Source organism: Lagenorhynchus albirostris, chromosome 11, assembly GCF_949774975.1.
Source record: "Lagenorhynchus albirostris chromosome 11, mLagAlb1.1, whole genome shotgun sequence".
Lineage (NCBI taxonomy): Eukaryota > Metazoa > Chordata > Mammalia > Artiodactyla > Delphinidae > Lagenorhynchus > Lagenorhynchus albirostris.
This window is the reverse complement of record NC_083105.1, coordinates 86,991,956-87,010,182: the sequence shown is the minus strand read 5'-3', so window position 1 is coordinate 87,010,182 and position 18,227 is coordinate 86,991,956. Positions and strand designations below refer to the sequence as shown.

The following is an 18,227-nucleotide window of genomic DNA, read 5'->3' as shown; positions in this document are numbered from 1 at the left end:
TAAGGAAATAACAATGAACAAAATAAAAAGATGAGAGATAACTGTAAAAGGCAATAAAATAGAAAATGAATAACTGAGAAAATGAACAAATCCAACAAGGTTGATTTTTTTGAAAAGATCAAGAAAATTCATAAGTCCCCAGCTAGGCTGATCAGGAAAACAACACAGATTTACCAATATTAGAAATAAAAGAAGAGTTATCCCTACATATCCTATGTACTTAAAAAGTATGATCAGGGAATATCCTGAACAACTTTTATGACAATAAATCCAAAAACTTAGATGAAATAGAAATTTTCTTTATATGTGGAATCTAAAAGGAAAAGATACAAATGAACTTATTTACAAAACAGAAACAGACTCATAGACTTAGAGAATGAACTTATGGTCACCAGGGAGGAAGGATGAGGGGGAGGGATAGTTAGGGAGTTTGGGACTGACATGTACACACTGCTATATTTAAGATGGATAATCAACAAGGACCTACTGTAAAGCACAGGGAACTCTACTAAATATTATCTAACAACCTAAATGGGAAAAGAACTTGAAAAAGAATAGATACATGTATATGTATAACTGAATCACTTTGTTGTACACCTGAACTATCAACTGTCACAACATTGTTAATCAACTATACTCCAATATAAAATAAAAAGTTAAGAAAATAAAGATAACTTCCCTTGAATCTAAAAAAAAAGTAAAATAAAAATAAGCTTGTGTAATTTCAGAAAACAAAGGAAAATTTCTCAAAAACTATAACTGCCAAAACTGCCATAAGAAGAAACAGATACTCTGAAGAGTCGATAATAAAGAAATAAATTTATAATTTAAAAATCCCTCCTTAGTTAAAACTCCAGGTCCAGATGACTTCACTGGTGAATTCTACTGAACATTTAAGGAAGAAGTGAAATTAATCTCACACAAAGTCCTTCAGAAAACAGAGAAATAGAGAACATTTTCCAATTCATCTGTGTATCCCAGCATATAAAAGCCTGACAAAGCTATTGTGAGAAAAAAAAAAAAAACCCAGACCAATATCCCTTACAATAAATGTAAAAAACCCTAACAAACTCTAGCAATATGTAGCATGGATAACAAATCATGACAATGTATGGCTTAGCCCAGTATGCTCGGTTACTTTATCATTTGAAAAACCAATCAATGTACATCAGCAGAAACAACAGAAATATAATTGCTACAAGTGATGCAGGAAAAAAAAGTGTTTCAATAAAATTCAACATTTATCATGACTAAAAAAAGAAACCCTTGAGAAAGCAAAGCTTTGCATAGAAAAAAACTTATTTGATAAGGTCTTATATAAAAAGCTTAGGGCTTCCCTGGTGGTGCAATGGTTGAGAGTCCACCTGCCAATGCAGGCGACACGGGTTCGTGCCCCGGTCCGGGAAGATCCCACATGCCACGGAGCGGCTAGGCGTGTGAGCCATGGCCTCTGAGCCTGTGCTTCCGGAGCCTGTGCTCCGCAGTGGGAGAGGCCACAACAGTGAGAGGCCCGCATACCGCAAAAAAAAAAAAAAAAAAAAAAAAAAGCCTATAATCAATTTTATAATTAAGTATGAAAGATTATATTCCCCTAACATCAGGAGCTAGATAAGGATTTCACTCTCACCATGTCTATTCTGCATCTTACTGGAGGTTCTAGGTAGTGCAATGTAGCAAGAAAAAGAAAAAAAAAGCATAAAGTTTGAAAAGAAACAAGTATAACTGTCTCTACTTTCAGATGGTATGTTTGTTTATATAGAAAATCCCAAAAAACTTACAGAGCAATAATTAAAAGTGATGAGTGAATTTCCAAGGTAGCAAGATACAAAGTCAATATAAAAAACCTGTTGTATTTTACACACTGGCAGAAACAATTGGAAAATAAAATTTTAAATACACTTCCATTTATAACAGCAGTGGTAAAACAAAAAAGCTAATAATAATTTTAACGAGACATGACAGATCTCTACATCTCTATAAAATATTGCTACAGGAAATGAAAGGAGACCTAAAAAAGTAAAGAATGAATTGTGAGACTCAACGTTTTTAAGATGTCAGTTCTCCCCCAAATTGTTCTGTACATTCAGGGCGATCCCTATCATAAGCCCCCCAAGGAATTTTTTTTTAAAGTAGGAACTGACGACCTGATTCTAACCCGTATATGGTAATAAAAAAGAACTAAAGTATCCAAAACAGTCTTGGGCGAAAAACAAAGAAAACAAGCTGTATGATCGTAATACATGACTTCAAGACCTCCAAAGCTACAGTAATCAAGACAGAATAGTGATGGCATAAAAATCCATGACTGTATCAAAGGAATGGAAAATATAGAGCCAAGAAATAGATCATACTTAAAGTCATTTGCTTTAATTTTTTCAAAGTTCCCCAAGAAATCCAATGAGAAACGGAAAGTCTATTCCACAAATGGTGCTCAAACACAGCTATACATTTGGAAAAAAAAGAACCTTGACACCAACCTCATATACCATACACACAACCAATTTTAAATGAATCACAGTCCTAAAAATAAAAACTGAAAGTACAAAGCTTCTTAAAAAACCCAGGAGAATATGAGGGCAACATATTTTGAAGGAAGGCAAAGATTTAAGACACAGAGAGCAGTAACTATACACGAAAAAATAATAAATTATACTACATTAAAATTAAAATCTGTTCATCAAAAGACCCTGTTAAGTAAATGAGTTTGCAAGCCACAGACTGGGAGGGAAATATTCTCAAAACATGTGTCTGATGACATGCTAGTGTCTAGTATATACAAACTACTCCTACAACTCAATAATAAAAATGCAGTCCAATAAAAAGTGGGCAGGAGATATGAATATGCACTTCACAAAAATAACAAATGGCCAATAAACTCATCAAAAGTGTTCAACATCATTAGTCATCAGGGAAATGCAAATTAAAACCACAATGTGTTATTAGTACACACCCACCAGCATGGCTAAATTAGAAAATCAAGATCTTCAAACGGATGTGAAACAACTGGAATTCCCACACACTGTTAGTAAGCAAGTAAAATAAACCACTTTGAGAAAAAATCTTGTGGTTTCTTACAAATATAAACATTTATGTACCTCCCCTATGACCCAGCAATTTCATTCCTAGGTATTTACCCAAAAGAAATGAAAACATACATTCACAAAAAACTTGTACATGCATGTTTATAGCAGCTTTTTTTCATGATAGCCAAAATCTGAAGACAGTCCAGGGGTCTACTGACAAGAGAAAGGAAAAACTGTGGTATATTTATACAGTAGAATACAACCCAACAATCACAAGAACAAAATACTGATTCATATTACATTATGGGTGACCCTCCAAAAATCATGCTGAGAGAAAGAAGTCTTACACAGAAGAGTTTACACTGTATGATTCAATTTATGTGAAGTTCTAGAACAGGCAACTCTAATCCACGGTGAGAAAAAAATCGGTTAGATGTGCCTCTACAGAGATGAAAATGAGGATTGATTAGTAAGGGGCACAAGAAAATTTTCACGGATGATGACAGTGTTCTAGATCATGATAGGGTTATACGGGTGTATGCATTTAACAAATTAAGATTTCTGTACTTTGGTATGTAAATTTTATCTCACAAAAAGAACTGCAAACAAATATTTAACTTTAGCTAATAAAATGCATGCTGAAATAATCAGGGAGTGATGAATAGCAACGCCTGTGACTTACTTTAAAATGCATCAAAAAATTAAGATGAATTGATGGATGAATAGGGGAGTGGAAAGATGTAGATATTTGATAAAATAAATAGAAGAAAATGCATACTGAAGAATCTAGGTGGTAGAAAAATAAGTATTCATCTAATGCTTTCAACTTTCTGTATGTTTGGTGATGTTCGTAATATAATGTTGGGACAAAATTACTAGTTCTGGGTTCTTAACGGGTGTGATTCTTCTAGGTCCAAATATTTCTCTCCTAAAATAAGAAGAAAGTGAGACTAGCTTTTAACCCTATAAGTCCTTCCAGAAATATGATCAAATTGTGCCCTCTGTCTTGTATCTACATAAAAATTTAGAGCCGGATTTTGACTGCATTTCCTTCAAAATATTATTAAATTGCACATTTCCTTTCCTATTACATCTTATAACTCTTATATCCACATCAGTTTTTCAGAAACTTAATGTCAAGAGTATTGAATTCCCAATGTTATTTGTATTTTTGCTGTTGCCTTTTTTTGGCATCTACATAAGATTTCCGTAATAATATCTGCCTACAATTTTATACCAAACGGCTTTCTATTAAGATAATTCTGGCTTGGACAAGCCTTTTAAATTAATATTGAACCCTGACAACTTGTTTTTATTTGATTACCTTTGCTGAATCATATAATGTGACGCAACACAGAATTAAATAATCAGCACATATCACTTATTCATTTCAAATTTTAATATCCTCTGGATAAACAAATAAAATAATATTTGTGTGGTTTAATCATTCCTTTTCCTAACTGCTATATTCAGTAGTCAATGTCATTTTCATCAAATAACAATCAAACGAAATCCATGAACCTTAGAAAACTGTAAACATTAACTCACACAAAAACATACAACTCTGCCTACCATTTTACAGGACACACAGTCCCCTGCAGCCCATGCATAATCCACGTTCTGTAACTTCACCTCAGCTTTCTATATGAAGGTGTACACCAAGGAATGCAAGGATGGATCACAGTATTACATGTAACTATTTGGAATGAGTTCTTTATTTCAGCATAAAGCAAAAAATAAAATTAGGACAACTTTAGACAGCCTCTGATTTCCACAGGACAAGAAGGCAAGAGAAGCTTATAAAAAGTAATGTTAGGCAGGATGTAGATGTGAGGGGCTGTGCTTTGGGGGCAGCTGCTTCTCAGGAGAGTACAGTTTTCAGCATGCAGTGAACCACACTCCGCCGCAGAGAGGCCCCCGATGCCTCAAGAGCAATTCTAGGAAGAGTATGACATGCCCACAGCATCCATGAAAGACTTGGATCTTCGGAAAATGCCTCAGGCCTCCAAACCAGAGGCAGAAACGCGCAGAACTAGCTGGGGTGACTTGCTCATCAGACGTCCTGAGGGGATAGAGTTTTCACAGCCTATAATAACTCAACTTACTTCATCTCCACATTTAATGGGAGACTAAAGAAGAATTCTCATGCCTTCCAATCCCTACCCTCGCTGAGAGCATTTACCATGAGGAAAAAGAAAAACAAATAGCTCTTGGGGGAAAAAACAACAATTACAACACTTGGATCATACTTACCTAAAAGTAATTTAGGAAAATTTGATGTTTCAATATTATGATAATATACTATTGATGTTGTAGTGGCAACAAATCCCATCACGGCCGGCATGAAGAGGTGGAGATGTCGCGACTCGCGCCGTCTACAGAGAGCGGGACAGTATCAGTTTCTACAGCTGATGGTTCCAGACAGCGTCACATTTTGTTTCCAACTTTTTCATTAAAACGTTCTCTCAGCAATATTTAAAATACAGAATGAGGTATTTTATATACAGAATGCTACGAGAATATACAAGGAAGATTACATTGGGAGACATAATTCTGCTGAAAAGACTTACCCTCACACAGAGGGTTGGGTAACTACAGCTAAACAAGATGTTACAATGCTTACAACAAAAGCAAATGTATAACAATTCCTATACTGAAGGGCAGAACTGCTGAAATAATTTAACACCTGAAGCAAGTAAAAACTATCAGCTGAATATGAACTCTACTGTATGTTAAAGTACATTTATTCTTTTGATAGTTTTCCCAAACTTTATGGCCTTCAGTGGCTTCTCCATTTTCATTAATTCGTTCAACACATATGTGTTTGCTGGTCCAGACACTATTAGATTGTGGGATGCAACAGTGAACAAGACAAGATATAGTGTCTGTGGTCACAAAGTCTACAGTCTATTGAGAAGAACAATAGGAAATAGGGAATTATAACACAGGTGAAGGGACTGGGAATGCATGCAAGGCTAGTGCCTGAGACAGAGAAAGCCTTGAGAAAGGAGTGACTTCTAAACTGAGACCTTAAGAAGAGGAATTGCTCCTTAGAGGAAGTAGAGGAAGACTGTTCCAGGAAGAGGGTCTAGATACGTTCAAGGGTACTACTACAAGCAATTCAGTGTGGCTGCAAGGACACAAGACTTCATTCTGAGGGCAATAAAGAGCTTCAGGTGGATTGGAAATATGCCAGGACAGATGTGCATGGTAGACAGCCCTCAAGTCCATTTGTATTAATAATACCATACAGTTAAACATTTACATTTTCTCAAATTATTGAAATATATTGGTACACAAACGGTATAGAGAAGGAAGTGAATAGTTCAAGAGTGAAGGAAAGAGGACGATTTGGGAAGGTCATTTCAGAAAAGGTATAGTTGACAATGAGAATTGAAATATAAAAAGGAAGCCACTAGTCAGGAAAGCGGTGGAAGAGCACTTAACAAACAGGGAACAGAATGTGTAAAATTCCAAGTAGTTTAATGTTCTTTAAATAGTAAGTCTGAGATCAGTTGTATTATGAAAGGCACTGTATGCCATGGTAAGGAGCTAAAATCTAATCTTGCAGAAAACAGAAATACTTTAACAGGAAAGTGGTAGAATAAGATTAGGGTTTTAGAGACAGATCAATCTGGTAGTAGTGTGGATGATGGAGTTGGTAGGTACTGTGTGTGTCTGAGGTGAAGAGAGAGACACAGAAGAAGGAAAGTAGTTAGTAAACTATGGGGAGAGGCCAGGTGAGAGATGATGAAAGCCTGAGTTGAGCTTTGGCAGCAGTAACATGAAGGAGATAATACAGTCTTTTGACAGTCTTTTTCTCCCTTCTCTTTGGACCACAGTAAGCCTTAGAAGAGTCACTTTTGGAGCAGGGTAACTTAGAGGTTAGAGTGATGAGACCTTTACATGGAGAAGTAATTTGCATGTATGAGTTAGGAAGGTGTTTTGCAGGTACGTTACAGGCTTACTTTAAACCATTTCACTTATGCTCCAAAGTAACTGTAATTTAATGTTGGTAGGATAGCAAATTATGAATAGCTTTAATTGTATGTTTAAAGTCATATGTTCACTTGGAAAAGACTGTCAAAATGAACAGGACTTAGCGTTAGGGTATGAGTGTGACGGTGATGGAGATGTAGAGAACAATTCCCAGGGTGCTTGCGCAGATGGTGATAAGATTTTAAGAGGAAGAGCCCATTGGAGACAGGAATGTGTGGATTGTGAAGGTGTCGAATAAACACGCAAAAGAAGATGCCTAAAAGGCAAGTGTATGTGGAGATCTGGAACATAATCAGGGACATTTGGAGTTATTAATACAAAGAGGGTCATGAAAATGTGATAGTACTATGATAGCGTAAGAGCTGGCTTAAAAACCACCCACCTCCTCCCAGAAACAGTTCAAATAATCAAAGAGAAAAAGTAGGAAATAAATAGTTCATCGTTACAGAAATTAAGAAATGCTTCTAATACTCTTTAATTATTGAAGCAAAGAAAGAATCAGAAGGCCACTTAATATTTAGAAAATTTAAAAATGAGCACACTACCCATCAAGGCCTATGAAATGTGGTCAAAACCACACCCAGAAGAAAATTATAATCTTAAACATATTCAATAAGAAATTATTATAATAAATAAATTAAGTAGCCAATTCAAGAAGTTAGAAAAAGAATAACAAACAGTAAGGGAGGCAACAATAAAGGATTAATAAAGATAGCAGAAGCTACAGTAAGGGTTATATTTACTTTATTTCTTTATTAGGAATTTAATATGTTTCTTAACCATACTAGTATTTTTATTAAGATTTCTATCACATTGTAACTGCTCTACTTACAATGTAGTATAGTTTTTGAGTGTCCCAAAACCCTATTCTTTCCTTTAACCTCTATTATTTTTAGAGAAAAATTTGCAGACTTAAGTGTTTTGGTAGAAGCATAAATATCCCATTATAGCAGAAAATCTTTAGTCAGAAAGTTAGAGAGAAAACCAAAAACTATATAGCACAGAAAACAAAAGAACAATTTCAAAAAAAGAGAAAATGATAGAAATGCAAACCTAAATGAAAACACAGTAATAGTGAAGATTTTAATTTACACTTTTCGAATTTGATGGATTAAATAATATAAAAATAATGAACACACAGGACTGTAGCAATACAATGAGTAAACGCAATACAATTTTGTCTCCTATAAAGAATATATATTATTTCTTAATACTCATTAATTACTTATAAAATGATGGAATATTTGACTATAATGAAGATGTTAATGTCCCAGAAGGTATTCATTTAATAAATTACATGCTCTAATAATAAACCAATCAAATCAGATTAAAGAGCAAACTGAAAATGATTCCTAGACCTAGGAGAGTTTCTCCATCAGAATCACAAATTATTTAGATAGAAATAAAAAAGAGAATACTTCTTAGGAAAACTGGTGCAAAACAAGATGTTTCAAAAGAAAAATTAAAAGCTTTAATATTTGTATTACTAAAAAGGAAAATCAAATATTCAATCAGGAAAGCCTGCGCATTGTTTCACTAATTATAATGGGCATTTGTGATATTTTAGGTAAAAAACAGTTCTTAAAATTTTGTTAAAAAAAAAAAAAGAAAGAAGGAAACAAGGCATGATCAGAGGTGTCAACTATAATAAGTATGTTAAAGAGGAAAAGATGTCCATGAAGGCATCATTAATGTTCTCTGGGATACTTGTAGAAGCAGTTTCCGGAATAGGACAAGGCATGAGAGAAAGCAAACAAAATCTTTGGGTTTAGAAGTAACTGGAAGATGTCTTTTGGAGAGTCCTGGATGAAAAGGGGAAGGAGAAGAGTCTGCAGCAAAAGAATGGGAGAGGGTAGCACAAGATCAAAGGTGTATTTCTGCTTGTTTTTAGCATGGGTCTCTTATATCACTAGGGCTATAAAAAAAGTTTCCGTCGTTAGCACATGTCCTCATTGTTAGCTCAGCCTCTGTCCTAAGTCTCTGACTGAATCTACACATCAACCATGAGGCTGGAAAGGAGGACTCATCCTTGCCCACACGATGTCAAGCTTTTAGGACACATGGGACTTCCACTATATACAAGTACATAAAAACATGGAGAGTTAGCCTGTATGTTAAGGGAATAAAAAAATGAAGACTAGAATTGGATATGCTAATAAAATATAATACAAAAATGCCAAAGAGTTGTAAGCAATTCTCAATAACAGCCAATAAGCTTCTAAATGCTTGGAGAGGCGACATATCTTAGGGTCTCCGATTTTCCTTTCAATCAGAAACTAACATGTGCACATATATGCAAAGAACTGTCATAAAACATTACAAAATAGATGGCTCCATGACAAAATTCTTGAAGTTTCATTCCTTGTTAACTGCGACAGAAAAACATAAACCTCAGGAGAGGTTCTTATTCGATAAGAGGAAAACGATTTTCAAAACTTTGTTTTAGACTTTAAAGATCTTTTCATATCAATTCTTCAATGAAAGATATACCATTTAGTGTCATTTTGTAATCGAAATTTTCCTATTACTTGAGTTTATTTTCTGTTACTATGTGATAAAAATATTTCTCCCACATTATGTTCAAGTTCAATAGAATTCATTACATTCTAACTGCCTAATACAAACTTCTTCTTTTATAAGAATGACAAAATTCCTTCAAAAATAGAGGATTCATGACAAATCCTGATTTTGAAATAGTTATGTGCTTTGCCTCAATTTGTAGCTGTATCCTCACTGGTTCTCAGACTCCTTTAATGCCTGCCTCATCTATCTTTCCTATTTTACAAAGTAAATTGAAATATCTGAGAACTGGGTATATATATTTATACATAAATATATAACCATTGGAGCTACATGTTAAAATAGACAATCTTTCTTGCTATTTATATCTATTTTGAAAGATAAGGTAAACGTCAAAATGTTTAAAAAGAGAGAATTTTCTGCCAGGGCTTTGTAGACAAAGGAGTGAAGAAACAGAAAGCACAGCAATGAGCACAAGCCCCAGAGATCCGAACTTGTATTATCAGAGAAAGGATGCAGCACCACAAAAATACAGACAACATACATGTTGATCGTATAAAACGGGTGACAGCTGTGGCACCTAATAAGTTATAACCAAACAGTTAAGGCTGACTTGGTACGTTACACTCTTAACTGCTGTCCATAGCAACGTACCCACTAGGATTGTGTAATCCCATTAACTAAGTGCAGTCACTTACGAATCTGAAACGATGCCTTCTGCTATTTCACACACATGCACAAATAGGAGGGCAAACGTAAGAATCCATCTCAGGTTGTGTCCAGGAAAATGAAGCCACGTATTGTGATGAATTTGTACTTTTGAGCTTTGACTCCCCCACCCTGAAAAAGGTAAAGAGATAAACAAAGGATCAATTAGAATCATGGAAATAATTTACATTGTGGTATGCTGGGTGGCAGTGGGGTCCTGAAACCTTATTCCTTTCTAGGATAGCAATAGAAATCCTGGGCTATTTTCATTATGTTAAAAAAAAAAAAAGAACAACTTCAATTAATGTTTCCAACACTGCCTAGGTTAACACGTTAACATTTGTTGCCTTGCTTAGGAATAACAAACTCTGGATGACAACCTGGTTATCTCATGCTCATTAAGCTCTTACTGACAGGTCTCTGATTCACTCCAAAGAAAAATAAATTAATGATGATATTAATAAAAGCTATTTGGAGTCTCAAATCTTTCAAAAGATGGGATCTGTGGGAGGACTGACCGAAAAAAAAACCCCATACTTGGTGATGAAATATAGGACCCATTGGTTGAGTCAACTCTTAATCATATGCATATCATGCAAGAAAAATGATAACCTATGACCCGGCCAGCACTATTCAGCAGTGCTAGTGGTATTTTCTCAAAGAAAGCTAAAGTGTTGTTGATTGACAAGCTTGTAAGGAGGCTCAGGAACATTATAGGTTCACCCTTAGTTGCTCACTGAAGAAAAGAACTAGTTACCAGATTACGTTTTAGTAAAAATTTTGATGGTTTCCCCTCAAAAACACAGAGTAATGTCAACTCATATATGAGGTGCTAAGAAAGGACCCCACTCTTGTCTCTTTTGTCACCGTCATTTTCTCAATTTTTTGACTATAGAGAAACCCCACATACTTCAAGAATGAATGGGGTTGTGCACTAAAAGTACTGAAGGAAGAAATTTCTGTATTTCTGGACAAAAGGGACCCCTAAAGCAGTCTTTGAAAAGAATACTGATTCATATCTTAGTTGTTCATTATTTGAAAATTAGTTACATTTCACATATTCTACTAGAATTTATGCTGTAAATTCCTGCAGGTAAACTCTGTCTTTTTTTGCAACATTGCCATTTTCCTTATGCCTGATACTTCTTTGAGATTTATTTATGATTTCTCACTAACTCAAGTAGCCAGTGTTATGGATCAGTAGTCTGCATTTTTCTCCACCATTTCCCTTTGACAATGTTAATTCCAATTCCACTTGATTCAAATACCCTTTTGCCAGCCACTGTGTTCCCTGCTAGAGATGCAAACAGGACTGTAATAATAATTGCTCTCAATAAGTTAACTGGATGTCAAAAAGGAATTATTAACTGTAAAATTGCAATAAAAAACAATGTTCTACTTTTGGCCAAAACTGTTGCGGCTTCTCCCGTTGCAGAGCACAGGCTCCGGACGCGCAGGCTCAGCGGCCATGGCTCACGGGCCCAGCCTCTCCGCGGCATGTGGGATCTTCCCGGACCGGGGCACAAACCCGCGTCCCCTGCATCAGCAGGCGGACTCTCAACCACTGAGCCATCAGGGAAGCCCCTATGCTTGCTTTCTTAACAGAACAGTCTGATTGTTTTCTCATTTATTTTTATGAGCAAAATCATGCATGGGAATATTAAGCACCAAATTCAAAATAGTGGTTACCTCTTTTGAAAGGACAGGAACATAGGATGCAGAAAGAGTAAGAGGATAAGGACATGGTATTCATACTTTTAGATTCCTTACAGTGAGGGTGGTAAAGTCAATAAATGTTTATTACATTAATCTTTGTCATTTTTATACATGAAAAATATTTTATAATTTTAGAAGGTCTATTTTGGTTGTTTTGGAAAAGTTATACAAATTATACATAATCGCTCTAAATAATTGTATTTTGTGTGGATATATATATGTAAACTACAAAATAATAGGGAAAACTATATTTTTACCTTCTTCCTAAATAGTTTGCACATGTACTCTTTCTACCTGAAACACACCCTATTTTTTTTTTTTTTTAATTTATTTTTGGCTGTGTTGGGTCTTCGTTTCTGTGCAAGGGCTTTCTCTAGTTGCGTCAAGCGGGGGCCACTCTTCATCGCGGTGCGTGGGCCTCTCACTATTGCGGCCTCTCTTGTTGGGAGCACAGGCTCCAGACGCACAGGCTCAGTAGTTGTGGCTCACGGGCCTAGCTGCTCCGTGGCATGTGGGATCTTCCCAGACCAGGGCTCGAACCTGTGTCCACTGCATTGGCAGGCAGATTCTCAACCACTGCGCCACCAGGGAAGCCCCACACCCTATTTTTTACTTGCACGCTCTGTATCTTTCAAGTCCCCAAACATGTCACTCCATGCATTGTCCCCACCAGCCCCAAAGAGAGTTAGTTGCTCTGGTAGGCAAACGCCCAGGATAATTTGTTCCTGTATCTGTAAATGCGCTTACAAGGTGGTGTTGGCATTTCTCTTCACTTTCTGACACACTTGTTTCACTGGAAAATTCCTGTGAATATTCCAGGCAAGTACTGTGTTTTACCCATTTTTCATTCTCTTCACCTAGCACAAAGCAAGCACTCACCAAATACTTTTGATCTATCTCATATAATTCTCTTTTCCTCTTTTTAAAAAACTGCTGCTACTTGAAGTCCATTTCTAAGAAGGCATATGACTTCTACTTTATCTATAGAATATCAAACGCCAAAAACATAAGTAATTGGAAAACGAAATACTTGCTTGTTCTTTTCCCACAGACTTACATGCTAGTTCTCGTGCTGGAGAAATTACATCAACATTATACCAAATCTCAGCCATTAACAAGACTCTTCTTATAAATGCTAGGTGATGAACTGTAGGACAGTAGGTTACTTACCAATAAACAATATTGGAAAAGTGATAAACAACAGGAAGACGTGAGGGACCAGGTTGAGGGCATCCACAAAACAGGGATTTTGCAACACACCATCATAGATATTATATGAAGAAATATTGTTACCACAGAATGAAAGGCTCATTTCTTCTTATATAGTTTACTCTAAAAGGAAGAGAAAGGAGGAAAAGCCTCTTATTATGAAATTCTCCTTCATTAAATTATAGACTTAAAGAGGTGTTATATCATAAAATTAACCCCCTTTATCTTTGCAGTTGAGGAAATAGAAAACTCTATGCCAAAGTTATTCAAGATTTACTTATAAAGGCCTTATACCTTCCATAAGATCCACTTTTCAATAGGTTTTTTATCCAGATTAAAATATTCCATTTTAACTTGGAAAATACATAATAATTGATATCTATCAATAGTGGTAGCTCAAAGGAGTGTTTGTCTAAATAATCAAAAACCAAAAATGGTTGTTTATCAAGAAAAAGGGGGAAAAACGAAACTGACTGGAAAGTCAAAATGGTGTAATATCAAATCCTTTCCCATGGTTATTCATTGAAAATGCTTTCACAACTTCAGCTGGACACAATTTACTGCAACATTTCATCCATTGCAGGAAATAGTAATACAAAGAGACCAACTGGGAGGCAACCAGCACACAGCCTTTTTCTGAACAATAGAAAAATCAAGTGTTTAAGACTAATTAAATATAATTCAAGTGACAAGTTAATGAAACTACTCAGGTCAAAGGGTCACAGCCTATTCTTACATGAAATGCATCCTACTCAAGTTTTGAAACAAAGGATGCCTTTTTATTGGAAAGCTCTATTCCATTAGAGGAGAAGTGGACAAGCTTAGAGAAGAAACAGAGGTCAAGATGACACACGGTTTTCTTAGCCATTGTTGGGATTCTGGCTTCTACTCTGAATGAAATGGAGCCACTGAGAGGGTGGAGATCAGAGGAGTGACAAGCTCTGACTTACAACATTTTCAATGAATTCTTACTGCTGTGCCGAAACATGGTCTAAGAGCGAGGGTCTATTTCATCAAATGTGAAATGCCAGCAAGACTTTTAGCATTTGGAAAATTTCTTTTATGTCTACTATTTATTTAACACCTACTAAATTCTGGGAACTTTGCATACATTATTTAAGCCCTCAGAACAATGAAGCAACGTTTGTGGAGCTCTTCATATTTTAGAGGATGCTATTGGTGTTCAGAGAGGTTCAATAACTTGCCAACCAGTAGAGTAGCCAGAATCCACAGACACGTGTCTGACTATAAACTATGTTCATCCCACTCCATCACATAGCTTCCAACCTATTTTTTTAAAGCAATCTCTTATCTATTCATATTAAAATATGCAGCAGTTTAAGCTTTCAACCTCACTGGACTTTGTTTCTTTTCCATAATTATGTCACCTTGGATTCTGAGTTAGGTTATTCAAGCTTGGCAAAGGTTTAGATAACTAAAATAGTACCTTTTCTCTCTTTCCTTTCATTGATAATTGATTTAGTAATGGTCACGAATCATATTTTTTCCTAGAAAAAAACAAAATGTGTTATACAGAAAAGACTGGCAACAGTAGGCAAACTATTGGAGAAATCAAATTTTAAACAAAAATTTTACAAAACATATGAATAGAACAACTAGTTAGAAAGTCTGTGTATTAACAGTCTGTAAGTGGTCATATGGAATTCCTCTCATATTATTTCTGGTAACACTTTTTTTTCTTATGTTCTCTAGTCAAGACCTTTTTTCATCTTTTCCAAAAAAATGTTATATTTTTTTAAAAACTCAAGATGAAGTTATATACTTGCCAAATCCTTACCAACTGTTAAGGTTCTAAGCTAGATAAGGGAATTTTTAAAAGGACTTGAGATTTTTAAACTAGCAGTAAAAAGGAAGTTCTGAGTTTATAATTGTATGTTAGATGTATTTCTGGTAAAAATGAAGAAAACAGAAACTGAAAAATAATAGCTTGTAATGGAATTTTTAAGACTACATCCTTTACTTAATAGAAGTGATGAAAGGAAACTTTAAGTTCTCTTAATTGAAAGACATGTATAAACTGTTTCCTAGAACAAACCGGAAAATAATTTTTACTTTAGCTAGTTTTATAATCTTATCAAAAGTTATAGTATTCCAATTGGCTACATTTATAAACCTTGATATTTCATCATGATCACTGAGCCAGATGCTAAAATAGAATCTGAATTTGCAAAACATCTATATACTTCATTAACATAAGTACTGCCTGCCTGGTATTTAATCAATCCTGAAACCTACCAATTAAGTAATCTTTGGATATGTAACTGTGGAAAGAAAACATCAGAAAAGTACAACAACTTGAAAAAGTCAAAGAATATTTTTAGCCATGCACTTGATGTCTGGGACTTTAGGCCATTAATTAATTAAGTGTGAAAATACTTCTTGACGCTGACCATGCACTGGGCACTAGGAGTTCAGCAGTGCACATAACAGCAACAGTCCCTGTGGTCCTAGGCTATATAAATCAGACTAGATGTATCCCAAACATTCTTGGTATAATGTAAAGGTTATGATCCAAAAGACAGGGAAATATACAATGACATAATGGCACTAAAATGCATACTTCATACTGGTAAAGTAAAAACTTTAGAATGATGTTTTTCTACCATCATCTTAACCTCACATTTCCCCTTGGCTCCCAGCCTGTTCACTGTCTCTCTCTGCATGCCTCCTTTTTTGCTTTTTCTTCTGCCTCTTCCTCTATCCTTTTCCCCATACCCCTTAGCCTTCTCCTCCCCAACACCCAGCCTGTATGCAGCACATTCTAATAACCAGCCCTTACTACAACCCAACACGGACAAAAAGAGGGAAAAAGTAAACTTATTGCAGATCTGTTGACATTGTTTGTGTGCACCTGAGGCATTTTATTCAATCAGGATTTTTCAACTAATTCTTAAATCTCCAATTGTCATTCAGGGTTTCCCTCCCAGGACCCAAGTTAAGTTGGGAATGCTTTGGGAAGGGTATAAATTGCTGCTCTTGCTGGATAAATGCTGTCACATGACACCTACAGCCCCACCCCTTCTGGAGCTGTCTAGTTCAGCCAACACTGAGAGGCCCCAGCATCCAGGGGGAGGGAGAGGGAAGGAGGCCAGATAGGAAGATACGACATTTTTCTCCCCACAAGCATTAACCCACAGAAAGATGTTCAACTGTTTATGATAGCTGATAGGGTTGGAGAATTTGACTGAATGAACTTTAAAGACAAACACCAAAAGTGAAACTTCAATTCTAGGGACCGTCTGTAGAGTAGAAAACGTAAAACAAAAATATTCCTTGATGACCACACTTATGATTTCATGGCAAGAATACTACCCTCAGTATTCTTATGCCTTGAAATATATTGGGTGAAGTTCCACACCCTCAGGATTTATAACATTTGGATTCAGTTGATGAATATAAAGTAAATAAGTGAAAACTAGCACTCTTTTCTGTTCACCCAGCAGACACTGTCAGTTCTGATGGGACAGCAATCCCAGAGAATTTAACATGCTGGAAACACCTGAAGAAAACATGCTAAATGCAATATAAAAAGCTTGCATTCTCACACACAAAATAACTCATTCTTCAGTTATTCAGAGATTAACCAAATTATGATGTGAGACACAAACACAACATTTTAAAGAACTTACTCAAGGCTTTATCATCACCTAGGGTATGCTCAGGATCAGATCACTTAGGAAAACAAATGTAATTAAGTTATTTGAAGTTATTCAGTCCATGGTTCATAAAATACGAAGTAAAAGACATCTGTCTGTCTATCTATGTATGAATGACAGATCCAAGTAGAAAATTACAAGCAAAAAAGTCCCGACTTCTGATTTAATGCCTGAGCTGAAGCACCCATCGAAGTTCTACTGCATACCAAAGGAAATGTTGGAACAACTCAGCAGATAAGATTTCTTACACAGACACTCCAGTGATTCTTTTTTTTTTTTTTAAATCCCACACTGGACAAATAAAGCAACAAATAAATACCTTGGGCAATCGCTTGATGCTGCTTCAAACCCCTACTGGCGCACTTGCACTACCTTCGGAACACCGGCTTCCTACACTGTCTTAAGTGTAAATTTAAAAGCAGGACGCAGAACTCCTATAAATCAAAGAGGAACACAAATTAAAGCAGATGGAAAGTTACCTCATGAACAAGACGGAAATGTCTGAGAGGGGAAAAAAAAAATGTAATAACTCCTTTCACTACATCCAGTTGGTTTAAGCAGGAGCCGACCAGAGTTTTCTAAGTAAAGCTGGAAACCTGATCTCCACGCCCTCTCTTTCCCGGCTGGGGCCCGGTCCCTTCATCCTAGAAATAGCGACGGCGAAGGCGAAGCGCCGCGAGAGTGCGCGGGAGCCTTCTGGTTGCTGAAAGATTAGATCAAAATCGACAGCTGAGAGTTTTCTGTAAAATTCTGAAACCCTATTTATGTAGAAGACACGGACTCACTTGCTCTGAAGGCAGCGTTTCCTCCCCTGGCCGAAGCACGCCGGGCGCCGAGCGGATTATTTTTAGGGTAGTGGGAGATCAGCTGCTGCCTCCTATCGAGTTTCTCAACTGCACAAACTGCTCTGGGCTGGGGCGGACGCGGCGACTCCGAGGCAGGAAACTGGGAAGAAGCCCCGAGCGAACGCCGCGCCTGGGACTGGAGACCCTCCCCACCCCCGCTCGGCCCAGCTTTCCGCCGCGGAGCGGCAAACTTGGGGCGCGCGAGACAAGGATTTTAAGTAATGTGCGTCTCCCCAATTCATTAGACGCCTAAACTTAACAGTCTACGATTCCGTTATCCCCAGAGTCGAGTTTCCCAACGTTAAAACACGCAAGGTCACTTGCACTTGTAATTTTTTTTACCCCAGGCTCTGTATGCGCCCTTGTATTAACCACGTAAAGAAGCGGATTTGGGGGTTTCACCATTTTCCCCCTGAGCGGACCGGGGAAAGGAAGGGCTCATTCCACACGGAGGAAACGGCTGCCAGGCTGTATCCTTGCGTGGGAATGTCTCGCTTGAGCAACGCAAGCTCAAGCCGAATAATCGCCCC

The 18,227-nt window shown here is 36.6% G+C and overlaps 1 protein-coding gene across 2 annotated transcripts in view; it reads right to left on the bottom strand.

Annotated features, from left to right (window-relative positions):
• Positions 1–17,666, bottom strand: part of ABCC9 (ATP binding cassette subfamily C member 9) — a 148,844-nt gene extending 131,178 nt beyond the window's left edge. For both annotated transcript variants that reach the window (XM_060166742.1, XM_060166743.1), the window contains exons 1-6: positions 17,638–17,666; positions 17,172–17,286; positions 14,623–14,683; positions 13,137–13,298; positions 10,241–10,382; positions 5,277–5,398 (exon numbers count right to left, since the gene is read on the bottom strand). In XM_060166742.1, the coding sequence (XP_060022725.1) occupies positions 5,277–5,398; positions 10,241–10,382; positions 13,137–13,278 (406 nt within the window). In that variant the 5' untranslated portion in view covers positions 13,279–13,298; positions 14,623–14,683; positions 17,172–17,286; positions 17,638–17,666. The remainder of the gene's footprint in view (positions 1–5,276; positions 5,399–10,240; positions 10,383–13,136; positions 13,299–14,622; positions 14,684–17,171; positions 17,287–17,637) is intronic.
• Positions 17,667–18,227: the final 561 nt, after the last annotated feature.